The 22,095-nt window shown below is 38.3% G+C and overlaps 1 protein-coding gene across 7 annotated transcripts in view; it reads left to right on the forward strand.

The window, feature by feature from the left end:
• The window catches only part of Br (broad-complex core protein), a 67,813-nt gene extending 46,600 nt beyond the window's left edge, over positions 1-21,213 (forward strand). For 4 of the 7 annotated variants that reach the window (XM_070666792.1, XM_070666799.1, XM_070666794.1 and 1 more), the window contains 2 exons: positions 6,623-6,898; positions 9,982-10,119. In XM_070666792.1, coding sequence (XP_070522893.1) covers positions 6,623-6,885 — 263 coding nt within the window. In that variant the 3' untranslated portion in view covers positions 6,886-6,898; positions 9,982-10,119. Of the gene's footprint in view, positions 1-6,622; positions 8,196-9,981 lie in introns of those variants that run through there. The other 3 variants (XM_070666796.1, XM_070666798.1, XM_070666793.1) reach the window with 2 other exon arrangements.
• The last annotated feature ends 882 nt before the right edge of the window (positions 21,214-22,095 follow it).

The raw sequence follows: 22,095 nt of genomic DNA on the forward strand, positions 1-22,095 counted from the left end.
AGCCGGTACATTTCGACGGGCATGCGAAATTACGTGCGACGCGAAATGCATTAGTGCAGGTAATTTAAATAAGGAGAGAGGATTGTGCGCTGGAGAGGTAAAATAAAAGCAAAAAAAAAAAAAAAAAACAAGATTGTTAATTCGAGAGAACGGAGAGGATGGGAAAGAAGAATGAAGCTTTAAATTTACGAGAATAACGAACACAATTTTATAGTGGTCAGGACAAGGACTGATATTGATAATATTTAAATTAGTAGAATTATTCGAAGAAACGAATTTGTGACTAATGTAAAAAAATGGCCAAATATAATTGCGAATATATATCTATATATAAATATATATATATATATACACATATATATTTATATGTGTGTGTGTGGGTGACGTGCTCGTGTATGTGCACGCACACACATGTACATATATCTGTCCTCCGATCAGCGGTCGGTGCGATATTATGCGAATAATAAATTATTAATGAAATTAATGTAAATTTGACTGAATATTTAACTACAATTTATATATTAATAGAGATTTATTTGAGCGTCTTCTTTGTTTACTGTTCGTTTAATTCTTCGCTTTTGTGTTATATTCCTGTAACACGCGATATCGTGCAGCCAACAGATTACCACCGGTTTATGCGTTATATCGAAGACTCGTTAGTTTGGTACGGTAAACTGCCGTTGGGACGTCATTCTTCATTATCGCGTTTGGTTGCGCGACGCTTTCAAGTAAACCAGGTGGGCGGAGATATAACATATGTACTCGTAACGTATAATACTGTAATGATGCCAATTGCTCGTAGTATCAAGTGTGTCCGTCGGGCTCTCGTGGCTTATAAAAGGATATTGTGCAATTGACCGAAATACTACGATCGAGAGAGTACCGACGCTTTACGAAAAAAAAGGAAAAAAAAAAAAAAAAAAAAATTAAGAATAACGTAAGCTTCATTGGTCTTCCACGGGAAAATATTGTAAACGCGATGACGTTTACGCGTACGATAGAATTATCTCACGAATGCTCTAGTTTTTAGTCGATATGTCGTTCATTCTTATGATTAAGGCGGCCTTTATTCGATCGGCTTGAAAGCGACGCGCGGCGAAGCGCGAGATAAATCTGGCCGGCGCGTTAAGGTGAGCAAGTACATTCGTTTGATTCTGACGATTAGGTCCGAAGAACGTCCGACCTGAGGAAAACTGCCAGGCTTCCGAGCACGGGAAAGACTGAAAATATTTGTTGATTACCGCACGTGTCGCGGCGGGCCGCGCAGCTTCGCGAGATCCTTTTATCGCATCGGAAATGTAGGGAGACGCGCAAGTCGCATGTAACCGACTGACCTGATTCGCCCGAGAGAATCACGTGTTTCATTATATATATATTTGCTACATATATGTGTAGCTTATTTCGCTGATATCTGCTACAGAATTCAATCGATGACTGATTTGGATTAATTGATCCGTATCTTACATCGCGACTTTATTTTATTTTATTTTATTATTTTTTTTTTCTTAATTAATTAGACGACGTGTACTAATATATATACTGTATATGTATACATTGGACTGATGCGTGAAAATTGTTTGACTGATGTTACCAAATCGTTGCTTAAAAGTACCTAAATGTTAAGTTAAAGATTTTATAAATTTACGAGGAGAGAGAACGCGCGCGTAAGTGTTACGTTAGGAAAAGAGGATCGGCAGAGATCGCCGCTGCAGAAATCGGATAGGCCAAGCGAAAGAGACGCTTCCTTTACGTTTTCTCTTTTCTTTTCATATTCTTATTCTTTTTTCTCTCTTTTTTTTTCTTTTTTTCTTTTCTTTTCTTGTTTGTTAAAGAAAGAGCACTGGTAGATGTAGCAATCGATATTTCGTTAAGATCAACTGTGTAGTACAACAATCGAGAGACGTGACAACGGGCTCGCTCTTATTTTCGTCGCGCATACCCAATTCTTTATCTCCGCTTTTCTCTCTTTTTCTCCGCGGGTTATTCTTTGCAGATTACGCATAGAGATCACGTCGATGCTCGTCGACGCACATATATGATTTAATTTCTCATAAGGCTTTCGTGGTTTCCATAAGAGACTTTTCCATTACTTCCATAGAGTTAAATAATAAGCGCGATAGGACATTTTACCGAAAACAGCTGTTGAAAAGGTAAAAAAAAAAAAAAAAAAAAAAAAAATAGAAAAAAAAACACAAAAAAGATGAAAGAAAAGTAGAAAAATGAGAGCTTTTTCACGTGACAGCTTTCTAACGATACAATAAGTTTTTAATTTGTCGTTACTTGCGTTATAATAGGATTATGCATTACGATATCCACATGAATACCGAACAGATAGCTTTCCTGATTAATATTCATATGCACAGCCGCTGACTATAAACGTATGAAAGCAACGCAGAGAGAGAGAAAGAGAGAGATAGAGAGAGAGAGAGAGAAAGAGAGAGAGAGAAAAAGAGGGAGAGAAAGAGAGGGAGAGAAAGAGAGAGAGAGAGAGAGAGAGAGAGAGAGAATTACATGGAATATAAACTCTTCGAGTATAGAGCCTTACGACAGTGTCAAAGCATTTATGTGTAACATATCGGCCTGCCCCGAAAACAAAGCTTTTTAATAAGTCTCCACTATCTCGAAAGGGTGATTTGGTACAAAGTCGCGAGACCACGTCGCATCTGCGCGTAAAAGAACGTCAAGAAGAATGTCGAGTGACGACACACAGCACGGTGAAATAATGCCAGTAAAGAAAAAAACAAAAAAAAAAAAAAAAATGCAACGACACAATATTACGTTTATATTGCTCGCAAATGCGAATTGGGCTTTGAACGAAAAAACACCTGTGCGTTACATACCGTGATAATTCTGTTACGTTATTTTTCACAATATCTTGGATATAATACATATATGTATATACATATGTCTTGGATATATACATATATTTATTAATAACATGGAGTCGCATCGTCATCATTACCGCCGTGTCGCTATTATCGTCATTACTATCGTATAACGCGATTATGTTATTTTATCATTATTCTTTTTATTGCATCACCAGCACACACATCAACCGTCATCGTCATCGTATAGCTATTAATATTATTTTCACCAGCATTATCATTTGACGTAATAATCGTTCTTATTATCGCTATCGCTATCTCCATTGCTACGATCGCTATTATTGTTACTATTATCAATTCCCGTATTCTCGTTGTCACCAACGAGTTATCGTAACTAGTTTCATTACTGAGTTTCGCGTGCTGTCATTACTGCTGCCGTTATCACTATGATCACTACTATTACACATTATCGCTGCCGTTCTGCTGCTATTGCTACTGTTATTACTATTTTGGATCAGTACGATTACAGCAAGCACTTATTATTACGAATACGATTGATTATTACTACGATTATTATTATTATTATTATTGCCACGCATTATTATTATTATTTCTAAGCAATATCAAATGCATTTTAATATATTTTCATTTTTATATACAATAAGAAATGTACTATATATTTGGTTTAATAACTCGTTTGTGTTGTTACTTGTTTCTTTAGTCTACCTATCACATCCTCGACGGAAAGAGTAGGTTAAAGAGAAAACTCGTATTTAAATCGCGCCAGTTTTCACGAAATTCCGTACGAGGCTTACTACGACGAAAATAATTAATACCGAGAAATTGATTCGTTTTTTTTTTTTCAGCCGGAAGGTAAGTGATATATATTGCGATTTTGGCGTACTCATTTCTTGCTATTTTGAGCGTTGCTCGGTTAACGTACCTTTTTTTTTTTTTTTTTTTCTTTGTAACAAAGCATCATCGACATATCATTAAGCAGCTACGATGCTCTCAAATATCGCAACGTTCAGAATTCACGTTATTTTTACTTCGACCGCTGCAACTTTTCTCGCGAGTGACTAAAGTCCGCTGATATTGTAGCTATAATCTGAAGCGCGATTTCTCAAAACCACGACCAAACACAATCGATTTTTGCGTGCTAATGAAAATATCGATGGTTTTTTATCTTATGTACGAAAACTAATCGTATCCGATCAACTTTACATTCACGGTAATCAGCAGAGATTGAAACAGAAATAAAATAAGATATGAGAAATGAAGTAAAAATATATACAATAGCAACATATAATATTATAATGCCTGCGAGAAATCAGTATTACTTATCGTGCTATCGTTAATGTCCAATAGATAGAATGAAGAATGTTCACCGTGCGGTTCATAAATTTTGCGACAATACTCGTGAATTAAAGAAAACGTTTCTGAAAAAAACGTTCCGAAGACTTTTCTATATTTTATATGACAATTATCTCAAAATTCATGGGCTGCATCGTGTGTTCACGATATTGCAATTGATCGAAGACAATGTCGAGCATAAATAATCACGTATTTCTAAATACGAACTGCACATATTTATTTATCTCACATTCCTCGTATCTTACTTTTTATACTTTTATATTTCGGCTTAGTAAGCTGCGCACGCGGTCAATTACGATGGAAATCAGTATTCCATCCCATTTCGTTGACAGTTTAATGTAAGAATTTACGACACGTCCATGTAATCGACCTGGTCGCGCTGAGCCGTGAGGAGTACGAAGTAAGAACGATCCGTTTCATTCATCAGGAAGCACTTTGATTTCCGATTCAAAGCTGTTTCTCGAGCGAAATGTCTTTTCCCTGCTACAAGTATCTTCGAAGAAAGAGAAAGAGAAAGAGAGGGAGAGAGAGAGGAAAAGAAAAGAAAAAAAAAAAAAAAAAGACTTTCGCATAAACGGGGAACTTCAGTCGCGTGTCGAATGCAAACGTAAGATGGTGAGTACGAAGGAGGAGGAGGTGCATATCGCGGAAAAACGAAGAAACCGAAGCCACCCTCGCGGAGACCACCTCGTTTGCGCGATCACACAAAAGTAACGAGGGGAATCGATTTCGTAAAAAAAGAAATAATAAAAAAAAAAATCGCCACGCAGCTCGCCCGAGTCACGCATATTTAATTACGTTTACGTTTCTGTTCACATTTTATTTGTTTAATTTATTTCGAGTTGCATGCTTTAAATGTCATCCAGAATGCTCAGTGTACCTGTACTCTCTCGTCGTCTCGTTTCTCATGTCTGTTAGGCTTCGTGTACACACCACATCTAAGATCCGTCGAACAATCTACATTGCATATTCATAATACGAGTCGGCGAACGGCTTGCATACACATTCCGCTTCTCGATGGAAGATATATGCGAATGTGTGGTTCCATAGGTATTCCCGCTGATTCTATCCCTATTTCCCTCTTTCGATTTTTAATTACGATTATTTATTTCTCTAAGTGATATATCGTTTAAGACCCTTTAAGATATATTTTCAGCTAAGCGATACGTTGCTAGGATTCTTGAATAATTATTGACAAATTATTCGAAGGTAATTATGAATAAAATTAATATAAAAAAGGTCCACACAAGATATACAGAAAAAAAAAAAAAAAATGCGTAGCATGCGGAAGATAACGTATATCGGCATGACATTGGTCTAGTTTCGTGTAATAGCGGAATGAAATCTGTTACGACGTCATAACGCGAATAATCAGGTTCGTCGGATATTAAACGAATAATCGTTCGGCACGCACGTCGGAAAATATGCGCATCGCGTATAAAAATCCCACCGTCGCAATAACGCAACTCTCTCGAGCCACCAGAGTGCAATGATTTGTGTAATATCGCGTGTTAGTTACAATAGCCTCGAAACCTCTCGTGTGAAAGGAGAATCAAACGCACAATTTTTAATGAAATAACGCCATCCGCCTTCTTTTCCCTAGCCTAATGCAAATCCTTACAAACGTACATGCACACATTCACATATGGTACACACATGTGCGAAACATTTCGGCGTCCGCCCACCTCGGTGCGTGTATTTGCGTGTGCGTATGTGAATTATTTTATGCATGTGCGTGCACCTCCTCTTACTCCGTTCCCTCTTTCCGCATTGGCACCGACCAGAGTTCCAAAGAAGGCCGGAGAGAGGAAAAAAAAAAAGAAAAAAAAATATCATCGTTAAAGAAAGTTCTTACTTCGCTCCCCACGAAAAGAAACAGCGCGCCGTCGATTCCTTCGCATCTCTCCGGTTCATCCTCCCAAGTTCGTTTCCAAGGACACATCGTAACGCGCATAATTACTTTTATAAAAGACGCGGGTCTCGTTTTTAATGGATTGATTAATGCGCGGGGCGTGATTTAGTAGGAGAAGAATAATAAAAGATGGAACAGGAGGTGAGAGAAATCGCGGCTGCAAAGAAAAGGGTTGACTGCTCCATCGTCGCGCGCTGAACGTCGGATTTGAAAAATTATTTTACATTAAAAAAAAAAAAAAAAAATTCTCTTCATTGATCTTTACAGCTAAAGTTACAATAAATTTCATAATTCTTTATCGACGTAATGTAAGAAAATTAAAATCATCGTGAGGCTATTTGCTTTCGTCAACGATTTAGACATAATCGAGAAAATGCAAGCACGACACCATGAAAAGGAATATTCGACTCGCGGGCTAGGCCGTTTATTACGTTTTTAGCGGTCGTGGTATAGGGTTTAAGTGTGTTGTGGGGGTGTGCAGCTGCATGAGAGGTGCGTTGTTGTGTTTCAGTGCTCACCTCTATGACGGGGCTGACGTTGAACTCTCTGAACACCCAGTCAGCGAAGAAGCTGTTCACCTGCCAACTGTGCGGCAAGGTACTATGCAGCAAAGCATCCCTGAAACGCCACGTTGCCGACAAACACGCCGAACGACAGGAGGAGTACAGATGCGTCATCTGCGAGCGGGTATACTGCTCGCGTAATTCCCTGATGACCCATATATATACTTATCATAAGAGCAGGCCCGGCGACATTGACATTAAGTTCTTTTGAAGGTTTAGATAAGGTAGGGACCACACTAAACACACCTATAGCGCACAGCATATTTCCAAGACTTTTAACATAGTTTAAAAAAAAAAAAAAAAAACTTACCCCTATACGACTTAACAAACAACTATACATTTCCTTCCTATCTCTTTCTCTCTTTTTCTTCATTTATTCTTTCCCCTTATCTATTTCTATTCTCTTTCCTTCTTACATATGTGTATATACATATATACATACATGTATACATCCTCAAGTATGTATTGAAATACGCACGCTTGTTTCCCGGATTACCTCTCTCTTTTTTTTTTTTTTATTTTATACCGCCAATTTTTTTTTTTCCTATCTCGCGCATTGCCAAAGACGCATTGTCTTTTCTCCGAGCCGCTCGGACGACCGTTCGTTCCGACGTACGAAAAGCTTGCGTTTCCTTTTCCTCCTCGTTCCGCACCGGCACTCTGCGAATGGTGCATGCCACGGCGAGAAACCGGTCTCGACTTGCACGCGAGACCTTCTTTCTCTTCTTGTTCGCTTTACGGTTCGAGTCTCGCGTACCGTCGTATCCGCATCTCGGCTCGCGTAACTGCTTTCTTTCCTCTTATCCCGTCGTCCTTCGCGCCCCTTCGGTACCGTACGCGCCGTTGATCGAGTTCTTCCGGTATTTCGCCGGTCCGTTATACCTGCTGTCAGTGACTCGAATTCCCGATGCATTAGTAAAGCAGCGTGTCACATATAGCTATATCAGCGCATTGATAGCAATGTGGATAAATTTTTATTTTTTATTTTTTTTTTTTTTCGTCTTTTAAAATTTATTAACGAGACCGAGGTCGGATAAGGCTTCCTAAAGATTTCAAACTTTCGACACCTAACATCTTTTTCGGACATTTCGCATTCTTTGGAAGATGCATTATGTTATTAACGTGACTGCTACACTAAAGTGTGCAATAAAGACCCTCGGCGCTTCAACTGTGACATTGTATATAACGATTAGGAGTAACTGAACGGTATTGCTTTTGTATTGCTTCTATATATTGCTCGCGCAAATATTGACGCACCTACTGTTTAAATGATCGTGGGGCGAAACGAATGGAGGAATTACTATTTCAGTCTATATGTATAATGTCACAAATTGAAGTGTCGCAGACATCATCGTAACGATTGTTTCATCTGCGTAGATTTAACACATTTGAGCGATTTTCAAGATTATTAACAATACTGTTAGATCTTGTCGGCTTAGAACAACGTTAGCTAACTATACGAGAGTCATGAAATAGGTTGATAAATCCGGTAAATTAAAAAAAAAAAAAAAAAAAAAAAAACATTTAGGTATCTAACACACGAAGAATTGATAAAAGTCTACATGAACTTTATATACCTTTCTTATTCCTTTCTTTTTATGTGACGTTTTTATACTTCGTGTTCCCTCACAATCTTTTCTCTTTCCGTCAACCCGCTCATCCATTTATTCGTTGCTTGCTCGTTTGCATGCCCATCTGATGTCCGCCTGCTATCCGCTTGCTTCTAGCTTTAGCTACGTGTTTGTCTTAATTCGAATTTTCTAATTTTTGTTTTTCTTTTAATTATTTTTTCTATGTTAATACTGTTGGATCCTCGCGTCAAAGCGGAAGAGAGTACGCGATACGACGGTGAATGAGATATGAAAATTGAATTATTTGAAATACGATCAGATATTCGATACAACCGTCACGATTGGTAGAAATTGCACGTTTCGCGGAAGCGCATAAAATCTAATCGTAGATTCGTCAGTGAATCTCCGCAAGACGAATATTATACGTTAAAATGTAATATTAAGTTTTAATACTGTTCGTAATATATCGTTTTATGTTTATTGAATGACTGTTCTATTTTTCATTATTATTAGCATTTTTGTTGTTACTGCTTTTTTTAAGTTGTCATCTTTAATGGATTCGGGCGCCGTTACGAAATCGCCCCTTTTTTGTTCTTTTTTTTTTATGCTAACAATCGGAGTTATTAAGGTTTCTTAACGCGGAAAATATTGCAATGGTACGATAGCGAAATCTCGAGACTGCTCGGTTTCAATCTAATCTTTGATCTATCCTTAACACGTCTTTGAAGACTTATAATTCATCCGATTAATCACATAATAAAAGCTAAATTTCCGCACGAATTTAATATTATCGCACCCCACAAATTCGTTAGCGATTTTTATCAGCGGACTGGTTCTAATATGTTAAAGCATACTAATGGCTAATTCAGTGCACGCGGTATAATACTCGGACTTCTTTATTCCTTCTCTCGTTCCCTCTTTTCCTCGATTGGGATCTTTTGGTAACTCGTGTCCCATTCTAAATATTCGATTTAAAACTCACAAGAGCAAAATACCTACGACTATCCAAAAAGTTTATCTATTTATCTAATTTATCTCTGTACGCAGCTTTGCGATTTCTACACAATTCCGCATTATTTTAAATTCCTGTTTTTTTCTTTTTTTTTTTCTCAAACATAATTAAACTTCGACAAGCTAGTTGGTAATTCCAAATTCAATATCTTTTTCTATACTATTTTATATAATGATATGCATTATCGGATAGTTCTTATTATTTTAAATTACATGCTTAGTATATGTTTCAAGATGTAATCTGGACTGATTTAAAAAAAATCGAATTTTAAACTTATAGCACTGTTTACGAGCTAATTAAAAACTGACGAGCTGTTTCATATTTGACAATTAAAAGTACATGTATAAAAACGATTTTAAAATGAAACTAATTATAAAAGATGTGGAAGTACCAGCTTAAAGCTTTTAGTCGATCGATACAGCTTGTTGATTGTAAAATTTAATATATTTAATACGAAATGATTGGCGAAGAAATCGAAGCTGTTAAAATTTCGACGACGTCAGCTTCGCATGCTGTATGCGTGAGAAAAAAAAGGGTGCATTTTTTCGACATGCTTCCTGGGGAAAAATGTAAAAATCTTTTTCTCCCGTTTACAGCGTCGGGGAAAATTGACTAATGTCGTTGAAATAGTACCGGTTTCGACGTGCATATCGAACGGTGCATAATCCAAACGGTAGACATCTCGCGCGAAGGGCAATCTTATACAGATTTGAATGCGTTTCAGGTACGGGCAACGGGATGCATCCGGCACCGACGACGCCTCCCACTGTCATGTACCGAATGCCACCACCCATGGCGGGTGGTATAAACGAGCCTCAGGAATGCCCGTACTGCCGTCGTACGTTTTCATGCTACTACTCCCTCAAACGCCACTTCCAGGACAAACACGAGCAATCGGACACGCTATACGTCTGCGAGTTCTGCAACCGTACGTACCGTACGAAGAACTCGCTGACGACACACAAGAGCCTGCAGCACCGCGGCACCAGCGGCGTGCTGAGGCGGCTCCTAAAAGCTACGGCCATGAAGAACGTCTTCGGTAGCATGCATCATCAGATGCAGATGCAGCAGCAACCGCAATGAAAACGTCGGAAAAATCAAAGTCACCCTGTGCCGGACCGTCCGCGTCGTTATCATCGCCGCCGCCGCCGCCGTCGTCGTCGTCGCGCAGCTATCGTCAACGTTTCTCGCGCGAATCGGTCTACCGATATCAACGGACACGTAACGCGAGAGCCAAGGGTCGAAGTAACACGGGAAATACTGCCTTGCATACCCGGGACACTTCCGTGCCGCTTTAAGCTGCACTCGAGTCGGGCACTCGAGCCTTGGTTTATTATTAAATGGCGCCTCGCTCTTAAGTCGCGACTTGCACAAAAGTCAATTAGCGCAGATCGTTTCCAAACAATTTCTCTACGTTAAACGAGAACAAAGCGGACAATCGCTAATTCAATTAGTCAACCCGAGATCATCGATACGATTTATGTTATGAGCTAGTTGGAACGAAGTGAATTAGCGGCAACCTAGATTAACGTGATTTTGTTTCTCCCATCTATGATTTAGGTTCGTGATCCAGAAGTGACTATATAAACTCGTAAATCGAGATTAGGAAATCTAAAAGGGGCGTCTAGTCTCTTATTAAATTTCAACGATTATTTTACTATTATTTACTCGCGTTTGCAAAGCACGTAAAAACAATATCGCGATCAGTTATCGTGAGAGAAATCTCAAATGAGAAACGGATTAAAGAGAAGGGAGGAAATCAGAGAGTACGTGGAATCCTGAATCGCGGGGATAAATTATTTTTCGGCATTATTTTCTCCCAAGTTTTCCCCCCTCGCTTTTCCGTCGTCCACCGAAAACAAGCGCGATTCTTCTAGTTTAGACTCGCCAATGTAGCGTTGTAATTTTTCTTCGTCAAGACTGCAATGAATCCAAAGAAGGACAATTTGACTGAGAAACTTGTAATTCGACTGAAATGCGAAGGAAGGAGAGGAGGCTCGAACATTAAGATTAGTGCGCGAAGCAAAGACACATTCCATTGTCAGCGATTAAACGATCGGTGACACTGAGTTGACCAAACGGCAAGTTTTCGAGCGGAGAATTTACGTGTGAGGCGCGTTTTCGAGGACGACATTATCCCGCCGCGAGTTTTATTTTTATTATTATAATTATTATTATTAATATTATTATAATTATTATTATTTTAGCTAACGCTGAGCAAAAAGCATCCAAGCGGAATGATTAGGAAAGAATGTAATTAGGATGTTTGGGGAGGGAACAGTCTTCCGGAAATCGTTTCCGAGATCGAGTTTACATTGCGGACGGAGCTCTTCCGTATCGTCGCTCTCGAGTCGCACGCCTAAATGGTTTTCACGTAGACGATAAGCGCGCCTGATTGTCGGAACGACGTTACGTTTCGCGATCGCGCCCTCGCGAGTGATCGAGCTGGACACGTTACTCAGCTAGGCGTAAAACGAATTTGACGTGCCGAAACGCGGTATTCCGAAACGTCAATTGCGGACGAGAAGGCGAGAAACCGAGGAGAAACCACAAATCGCGTGGCTCGTGAATGAGACCGGGAATCTGGCGTCGAGAATTCACATATCCCAATTCCGCGTGCGTTTCACGCACCCGCGCGTGCATGCCGAATGCACTTTCACGCGTACGCATCGAGGTTTACGCGTATATACATCGATTTACGAAGGGGATAAGGGAACGAGGCGAATCGACGACGTTAGGCCTAAAGGCGAAAACGGAGGCGCGAGGATGCCCCGGCGCGTCCGAAACTCGACGAAAGTGACGCCGATCGGTGAAAAGTGATCGCGGCAACGACGGCAATTGAGGTCAAGACGCGTTTGCTAATCGACACGGAGCTCGTCGAAGTTGTCGATTAGCATAGGGAGTGGGAGGACGAGATCGGTTTTACGAGACGTAAGAAGAGAAAGGCGTGTATAGAGGTGGTAGAGATATATCATGGGTTCTTAACGTGTATATGTAGATTCGTCGTATGCGCTAAATACAAACTATATTTTTAACTCTTTAAAAGTAATATTTTGAGCTGTAAATATTATATTCGTACGATACATCGATAAAACGATGATATTCTCCTGTTCAGATTTTATAAAAATCGGCATAGTCCTACGTAGGTATCTCTCGCGGATGGGCGGAGCAGTGCTGCGGAACTTATAATCCCGGCTTTCTGATCACCTTTCGCATTTTTAACAAGCATTTTAGACTAACTCAATAGACACGAGTTTTTCTTTTTCTTTCTTTCTTTCTTTTTTTTTTTTTTTTTTTTTAAATACGTAAGATAGGGAGTCAGGTTAATTAAGGGTTAAATTGTTCCGTTTACATTCCGTCTGTTTTCCGTTGCGTCGCCAAGTGTTACCCGTGAAAATCGAGTTCTAAACGACCGAAGTGGCTTTAATTCACTTGAGATAAAATGGAGCACTGCTCTGCTTCTCGAATTTTAATATATCCACATTAACAAATGTACAAGCAAGAGGAAACCCTAAAAGTTGTTCATCATATTCAGGTTTAAAACTCAGCGTAGAGAACGAAAAGAAAAAAAAAAAATGTTGATGTTTTATCTGTAAGGCGAAAAAGGAAATGCCATAATAATTAACGAGCAAGTACAAATTATCGTGGAAAATATAAATTATGTCTACGTCTAACTCTTAGGATGCGTAGTATCGGAAAAAGGAATATTTAACGGCAGCGCGGAATAAGGAGAATATAAAAGTGGCAAGAAAGGACACGGTCTGCTTCGAATTTTATTCGTGGGTTTAGGCGGGGGAATTAAAATCGGGGGGGAGGGAGGGGGAGAAAAAAAAGAATAGAAAGAAGAAAATGCGCGGGAAAAGAATAAGAGAAAAAGGGTAAGCACGAGTTTCCAAACATATCTTCGAAGTGTGAAGTATACTGTGAAAAAAAAATATACGATTTTAGATATTTAGCTATCTCTACCGAGAGGTTTTATAATTATTACGTATACATTTTTAAATCAGTGGATCGATTCTCTATCGGCGACGTTTGGCTAAGGCATAATGTGGAAGGTACGACCGTCGATTAAATTGACCGCGGCCGAGATCCGCGAGATTTCACGTTTCTTATCTTTCTTCTCCTCTTTTCTTAAAAAGATGAAAAAGTCATTTTTTATTTTTGAGTTAAGGACGCGCGATTGGTTAGTGAGAAAAAAAAAATTTATCCTAGTCATTCCGGAATTTTTTATCATTCTGTGATATCGAGGATCGTGACATTAAGCGATTCGACGAAAAAACGAAAAGAGAGAGACTTAAAAGAAAAAAAAAAAAAAGAAAAAAAAGATGTAGTGTCTGTCCACATTATGATCGCCAAATGTACGTTTAAAAACTCTTTTAGCGACGAGAGAGGAAAAAAAATTAATAATTGATTATTAAATAATGTCGGAAAATTTCTGTGATGTTCTTCGGTTGGTATACTAGCGCGACTGCGAAAGCTATGTGAGTGGAAAAGAAAAAAGTATACGGAATTTATGTCGATGTTCGGTGTTGTACGATGTAATTGTAAGACGCGAGATTGTATCGGGGGAAATTTCATCATATTGGTTTGAAATTTTCGAGATGGGGTGGACAAAAGTACGGGGTATGGGGCAACCGCTGATCGATTTGTCGATCTGGAAGGAACAGAGGCGTCGTTTTTTCGCGGCAAATAATAATTTTATTTTCAAGATTAATTTATTCGCTAATTGATAGTTGAGACGGCTCAATTCGGTCGGCAATTGTGTCAAAATTTTATAGGCATGCGTGAGGGAAGTCGAAGAATATATTTTTTTCTAAAAGGGGGATGATAAGTATATTTAGAACGGCTCACGAACGATCAACCGTTGCCACTCATCGCTCGATAGACTTACAATTAGTCTAGTGTAAACGTCTAGTACAGTCCGCATACGCGTGTTGGGTGGATAAGTATGTACGTACGAGTGTGTATGTGACCGTGTTTATGTGCTTCGCTCACATGCACGCGACTGCATGCACACGACGCACGTAACTACTGCAGGGTAAACGACCCATTACACGCTAATGCAAACGCAAAAAAAAAAGGGGGAAACAGAATGACTATAGATTACTTATCGGAATGTGCCAAGGTCCCGAGCCGTTTACACGGACGAAATTTTAGGTAGGTACGCGCCCCGTCTCTCCCGTCGAGGAGGAATATTATCAATATTAATCGTTTTAGGATATATTCTGAGATACGACTAAAGAAAAAAAAAAATAAAAAGAAAAAAAAAAGATAAAGAACCCTATGAAAAATTATCATGGAAATCTTTTGGAACTTTTAATGTATAAACTTTTCGTCTTGTATGGTTTATATATATATATATATATATCTTAAGAGAGGGAAAAAAACCCGGACAAAAAAAATCTAAATCGAAGGAACTATGCGGCGAAAATATTTTCGATTCTGTCTAAAAGTTATTTTATGCTCGCATTCTGTGTGCAACTTCGTGCGTGTACGCGTACTCGTGCTAGAGAGACGTAATGAACCGCGCATTTCTTCGCGCGGAGCGAAGAGCCGATCGACTGTAATTTACCCGCTGACCGTGTAACCCGGCAAGATTCATTATCACGATAGGTAGGGGGGAGGGGGTGCGACGTGTGTGTGTTGCTTCGAAGACCGCGTGGAGAGACCGCAGCATCTCTCTCTGCGGTCCATGCAATTGCTGTTCACTTGAAATTAACGCGTTTTCGCGCGACTCGCCTCTCGACCGGCGACAAAATGGTGCAATCTCATCGTCAGCAGGCTAAAACACGCCATATATATCGTAGCCATTCAAAACAGGACCGTTCTTCCGGCGCGTTCACACACCCTAGTGTTCGCTAAACCCGCATTGTTAACAGCTTCCTTTTGACCCGTCAAAAAGCCACTTCTAAGTTAGTCACCCATTCTTCGACGAACGGGTTCTTCGGCGTAATTCGAATCGATATAACTGAAGAGATCAGATTTACTTTCTGGCGCTGTGACGAATACTTTGATACGCGAATTTACTTTTGAGAAGGCTGATTTTTGTAACGTTTAATCGTCGATTTTATTTAAAGACTCAAATTTATTTCTATATTAGTTTCCTCGTCCTTAATTCCTATTTTTAGAGGAACTGACTGATTAGATTTTTCCTATTTTTTTTTTTTTTTTTTTTTTTTTTTTTTGTTTTTTAAATGTTTTGATTGGTTTAAAGTTTTCTTCATCATGTGATATTATATTACCAAAGAGCATCGAGAAAACTTTGCAAGACTTTCCCTGACGCGAGTGATATTTGCATTGGAAAATACAGAATCGCGAATATTCATCGTTTATGATGTACGAATAAGTTTCGATCAAGATTTCGACCTACAGATTATTTTCCGCTTATATTTTTTATTTGATTCATCAGAAATAAAAATGCAGTTTTCGGATTTGTGTTAAACCATTGGCTGTGAAAAAGCGATGTTAAATTGACAATAGCGATTTGTGGAGTTCTAGTATGGAAAATATCACGAGAGTCCGGGAAAGTTGTAAATTGAATGTCTAAGAACACTCTTCAATTTTAACGAAAAGAGAACAGAAATTTTCTTTCCAAAAAGGGGGATCAAACGGAACTATAAAAGGAAAACAAAGAGAAGTAAGAAGCACATCAATGCTAATCAATAAAACGAAATAGTACGATGTAATTATATGAAATAAAAAAAAAAATAAAAAAAAAAGAAGAAGAAAAAGAACGTCGTGCATAGGAGAAAGACTACTTAGATTTATTTTTATTATGTCTTCAAAAAGACTAAATAAAATATTTAAATTGTGCCATAATTAATATTAACAAAATTTTAAGTGTAAATTTATTGTTACGAAAGTTTTTAAATTTATCGGAAGAAATAAAAATTACAAAAAGAAAAAAAAAGAAAAAAAAAAAACAAAGATGAAAAGAAACGCTAAGAAAAAAGAAAATATCATTACTGTCTAATGGGTAACTAATAGTGCGATAGTTCTTAGAGAAGAAACGTCGTGTCAGTTTAATGACGATTGTCTTATCAACAAGAGAACCTAGGATTAATGACGGTTGGTTATTTACGCTCAATATAACTAAGAACTTACATAGTACGGATCTTTTCTACTTGTACCAAAAATTTTATTGCTAACTGTCGACTTTGTTTTCTTTTTTATGTACATAGGGCATTACCTCATGTCGTTCTTATCGAATATGCAATGCAAGATTATAATTAAGGGAATTAATTAAATCCGTTTGACTGAAACGGTAGCTGCATCAGTCAGATATTGGGGACGAACCTATATGCATAGGTCGCGCTAATAACGATAGACTTTGTAACATACGGTATGTGCGTAATTTATCACGTACGACAAAATTATCGCTTTATCGACACGCGTTACATGATATGTGGTACGTGGTAATGTGCGACATTAACCCTGACGAATATCTGGCGAGCGCAGCGCACCGTTTACCGTCGATTCACCATCCTATCCAATTATTCGGGCCAATGGGAACTTAGCGAGATTTCATATGTACGTCGTCTGTCGTTCGATGAAACGAAACGACGTCGGAGAATTCGACGTACCCTCGAATGTACATACGTGTACTTCTATAGAAAATGAGTAAGCGAGAGTAAGAGAGAAAGAGAGAAGGAGAGATGAGTCCACACGAGAACATATCTCCAACGTGTAATTGAAGTGTATATGTGTATGTATATGTATGTGTACGTATACGTATATGTATACGATATATCTGTATATATATTAGATTAAGGAGGCACGTCGAGCGTGTACGAGCTGTTGCGAGTAATCGAATCATAAGTCGCACGAGCGTAAACGAATGAGGTATGCGCTATTTTCTTAATGTACCATACAACGTAATAGACACGGAGAGGAGCTCATAGCGGCTGTGGATTTGTTTCTATTCATTCGTACAGAAAAATAGAGGAATCAATTGCTTTTTCCGTCCCCCTTTTTTTTTCTTTCTTCTTCTTAAAAAGAGAGGGATGGAAATGAACTTGAGCCGATTGTCTTACGACGCTTGGAATGAGATTTTGCATCCACAGCAGCTACGCTTCCTCTTCGCTTCACGCATTGTACGTCCGTTATTTCTGATACTATTATGGATATCATTGTACGTATATTAAAACATATCTTCCGCGAGTTTACCCATATCTAGAAAGAAAGGAGATACTTGTGTATTCTAATTCATCGCCGGAGAATTTTATATATTATGCTTTTATGTATCATTATAATTGTCTCATTGTCACCGTCATCGTCATCGTCGTCGCCGCCGCCATAATGTTCACCAACGTCATCTTCATTGGCAATAGCATCATTTTGTCTCATCGTTATAATTATTTTATTATTATCATTATTAATTATGATTAAATATATCATTAGTAAGAGAGAATGAGAGAGAGAGAAAGAAAAAGAAAGAGAGAAAGAACGAGAGAAAGAGAGCAATACATTAGTTTTTATAGTACTATTATTAATATTATTATTATTACTCCTGCTGTTATAATTGTTATTAGTACCGCTGCATTACTATTATTTTCAATATTACTGATAATTTTTGTTATATCGATACGTTTATTATAAGGTTATAGTTTAATTAATTTTTGTTCATAAAATGTGTACGATATCGAGGACTGGTCGACAGTACGTTATATTGCACTATGTACGCATAAATATTGTATAGACACTTTTGTTAGAATGTCTAATTTCTCAGATCCTTATTTTTATTTCGTATTCTATTACGACGTTTTACAAAACCGATTGTTTAAATGTGTTAGGGGATCTTATTGACTTATTATTATTATATCACAGTTATTATTATATTATTACTGCTATTATAGTAATTACATTTATTATGACTATTGCTGTTATCATGAGTACTGCATTGCTATTATCGCCATTCACCAACTGCAATTATCTTTTACAGCTAATACCGCTACTGGAACGTAATCGATATAGTTATTATAAAAAGTAATATTTATTCGACAAAAAAAAAGAAAAAAAAAACAAATTTGTTGTGACGTATGTATTTCATTTGCAAATCTGAGGTGAGAAGGAGGAGATACATAGACGTTACGACGTGTACAGATCGCGAACTCGTGAATCACAAGAGAGACGTCCGCTCGTGTCGCAAAAAAAAAAAAAATTCGCCGACGTGCACGCGACAAGGTATCGATCCCTTTTCGCTAGCTACATTGTAAGCTTAATTTTAGTTGCATCATCGCCACAGAGATCATAAATTGTCGTAATGTAGAGCGGGTCGTAGAACGCAAAAGGATCCACGTGTTGCAAGAGCAGGTTATACCGATTTCCGTTCGGTTTCCTTTTCAGGTTAAATTCTCGCGTGCGTGTTTAAAAGGGATTGAAAAGCATCAATGGAAATACGAGATTATCGTAAGGGAAGTAGTTCTAGCGTGGACTCTGCTTCTTACTTTCCGTTTCGTATTTGCATTTCTTCATCATCCTCGAATTTTGACATAATGTTCGAAGTCAAATAAGTAGATTATATCAGTTTTAATTAAATAAAAAATTAAACTAAGAAACAAGGAAACCACAAGATTTTAATGTAAAGCTCGAACGTGCAATTTTTTTTTTTATTGTAAGCATAAACACTCAAAAGGATTTTATCATTTATAAAAATACTGTCTTATCATTTAATATTAATTGTAGCTAATTGAATACTTTGCAGTTTATCAAATTTTATAACCATAATATATTTAATAGCGTAATATTTAATATCTTCTCTTTTCGAGCAGCTGAATTACCTTCAAACAGATTATGTCGAGATTCGAGTATATTGACGCTTTTTACATCTTGTCGTCTAAAGTCAAGCGATTTAATTGTAATAGAAAGCGACACCGTCAACATGAGTCCGTAATTAAGTTTTTACGTAACGGATCAACGTTTCTCGACAAGAAAAAAAAAAAAAACAAAAAAATATATATATATCCCACACAGTTTCGCGACGTTGTGGAATCTTCGGTGGACAATCACGGCCCGACTATAATTATAATGTAAACAAAGTGCAACACGCTGCCTTGCTGAACAGTACAAGTACAAAACGAAATACAAATACATAAAGAAAAAGAAGAAAAAAAAAAAGAAAAAAAAATCGCGTCTTCGATTTAATGGACGGGAACGATTACCGGTAGTTAAGGGATATCAAAACGAAGAGGAAAAAAAAAACGACGACAAATTATTAAGCCGTTAAGTGATGGAAGAGAACAAAAAAAAAAAAAAAAGAAGTAAATAATTAAATAAAAAAAAAGAAAGAGGCTCCGTTGTGCATGCGACAACGGCCCGGATCCGTCGATCATACTATGCATGCACGAAAAACTAAATCAACGACGATGAAAATGCGTTTGTTCACAGATACCTCAGTTGCCGTGGCCTCAGACCCTTTTCGAGTTTTACAATCACTTTTCGCTATATACGTGTCGTGTCCGTCTGTTTGTCGCACTTGTAATTAATTTAGAAAGAGCGAGTGAAAGAATGAAAGAGAAAAAGAGAGAGAGAAAGAAAGAGAGAGAGAATAAGAGGCATAGCGTGATAGTACCTTGCACTTGTGTAAACTTTATGGATCATGTATATAGATAATAATTATGTACAGTCGTCGCGATAATTGTGTTAACGCGCGTTTTATTTTGCTGGCTTACGACATTTTGCGTGTCTAGCAAGAATAATGAAAACTATACGTCGATATCAATCCTTACTTCGAGCCTGCGTCTGAATCGTACAGAATGAACGATCGCTTCGACTGTCATTCACGAGTGTTTCTATCTTTTTTTTTTATTTTCTTAATTTTATTTTTTACCTTAACGATATAAGTGTGTCGAGAAAATTTTGTCAATTTAATCGAAAAAAAAAAAATTAGGAGGTACAGAAATGTCGAACGTTTGAGGCAGAATTTTTGTATCTCCCACGTTATTTTCCGCAATGCAATTTAATCGGTCACGGGACACGCAACGCGGATACACGTGTATATTTATCCCGTGAATTACATGCATCTTTTCTTCCCTCGCTGATCGTTCTTCCGTCACGTGTCTCCGAGCCGAAGAGATCCACCGTGATCGTCACGTAACCGACTTCCGTAATTAATACGTATACAGGGCTCACCCCGTCGAGCGATTAATTAATAAACGGGTTTGTGCCTCCGTCTACATTCGCGATATAATCGTGCGCGATCGAGGAGGACCAACGGTTCACTCCGGCGAAGCCTATCCGATAGAGAGCCTAATTACCTTTTACGCGCGCTTTCGCGAAACCATAATCCGGATCAGTTCCGGGAAAGGAATCCACGCACAAATATGTAATGCTTCCCCGGCTTCCCTGCCGGGTTCGAAGCGAGACAACACTGCCAAAAAAAAAGAAAAAAAAAATCTAATAGAGCTCGTTAAGATCGCGAAATTCCATCACCCGTCCTTCCGCTTATGAGGATGACCCCGAATTTATCTGAATAATGAATATATAATCTTCCGCGTCTGAGGCTCGGCAATAAGATATATACTTCTCATCATAAGCTACAATAGTTGTTGTACTTATTTCTCTTTTATTTTGTCACCAGTCTCTGGATGTTAATGCGGCTACGAGCAACACGTGCATCGTTCGTATGCGACGGACTCCCATTAAGAATGCAACCGGGAAACGGATGATAGAACGACGCATGTGAGCGCGAAACACGCCGTATTTTTATTATTATTATTCTATTATTATTCTATTATTATTCTATTATTATTATAATAATATTTTACAGAGTGCGGATATTAGATATAAAAAATATGTATAGATAGACCGTACACAGACAGAGACGTACGCGCAATGCGAGCGTGCAAGCACGCGCTGTACACGCACACACATATACACATATTGTTCCGTTATCGCCGTTATACCATCCGTGTAACATAACATTGCAAATAAACTTGCAGTTTATTAACCGATCAAACTTGCGACTTTTTCTAGCAAACGACCCTCTTTCCGATATTTTTTTTTATCATTATCATTATTATTTTATTTTTTTTATAGACAGCACCTCGTATGTTCAAGGAGAAAGAAAACGCGGAAAAGGCTGCCGCATTTCGACATTCACTTTAACGTGAATTATAAAAATTATAAAATTTTAATAAATGTGAAGAGCCAGTTTAATTTCTACTACCTTAATCTGCTAATCTGAAGATTCCATCAATCCGATAATTATCAATTACCTATACCGCGAGTCTAATATAAATATTAATTATACTGTAATTCTAATTGTTATCGTGGGCAATATTTACTGGCGCACGGAGACGATAAGCAAAGTAATTTATCTTCGTTGCGTCCCTCATCAAAAAATGATAAATCACAAGTTACAACTAATGAGCTATGAGATTGCAAGAGTAATTGCGTAAAGCTATGTTAATTTAAAAAGTTGCCCGGTGAGATTAATTCTGAAGTGGTATATTTGAGCTGAAATGATTTGTATCGCGATTATCATGCTCGTGTTCCACGGCTGAAGGTGGGCGGCGTTCAACGAGGAAGGTAAGTTAGCGCGGAGTGATATAAACTGCCTGCAACTATTTCCGCGAATATAGACTACGTCTCCACCCATCGAGCGACGAACGAAATATCGACGCATCGGCTTTACCATCGAGTCTCGTGGCCTTGAACGAGGGGCGCGATCCTCGACATGGGTAGTATGGCGTCGGGGTGAGTTTGCGCGAGCGCGGCGTCGGGTGGTTCCCTTAACGTAGCCATAACCGTATACCTCGTTCTAGTCCACCCTTTTCTTAAACGCCCTTATGGCCTGGATCCTACCTTCGATAAAACGACGTCCGGACGCCGCGATAAC

Source organism: Cardiocondyla obscurior, linkage group LG15, assembly GCF_019399895.1.
Source record: "Cardiocondyla obscurior isolate alpha-2009 linkage group LG15, Cobs3.1, whole genome shotgun sequence".
Classification (NCBI taxonomy): Eukaryota; Metazoa; Arthropoda; class Insecta; order Hymenoptera; family Formicidae; genus Cardiocondyla; species Cardiocondyla obscurior.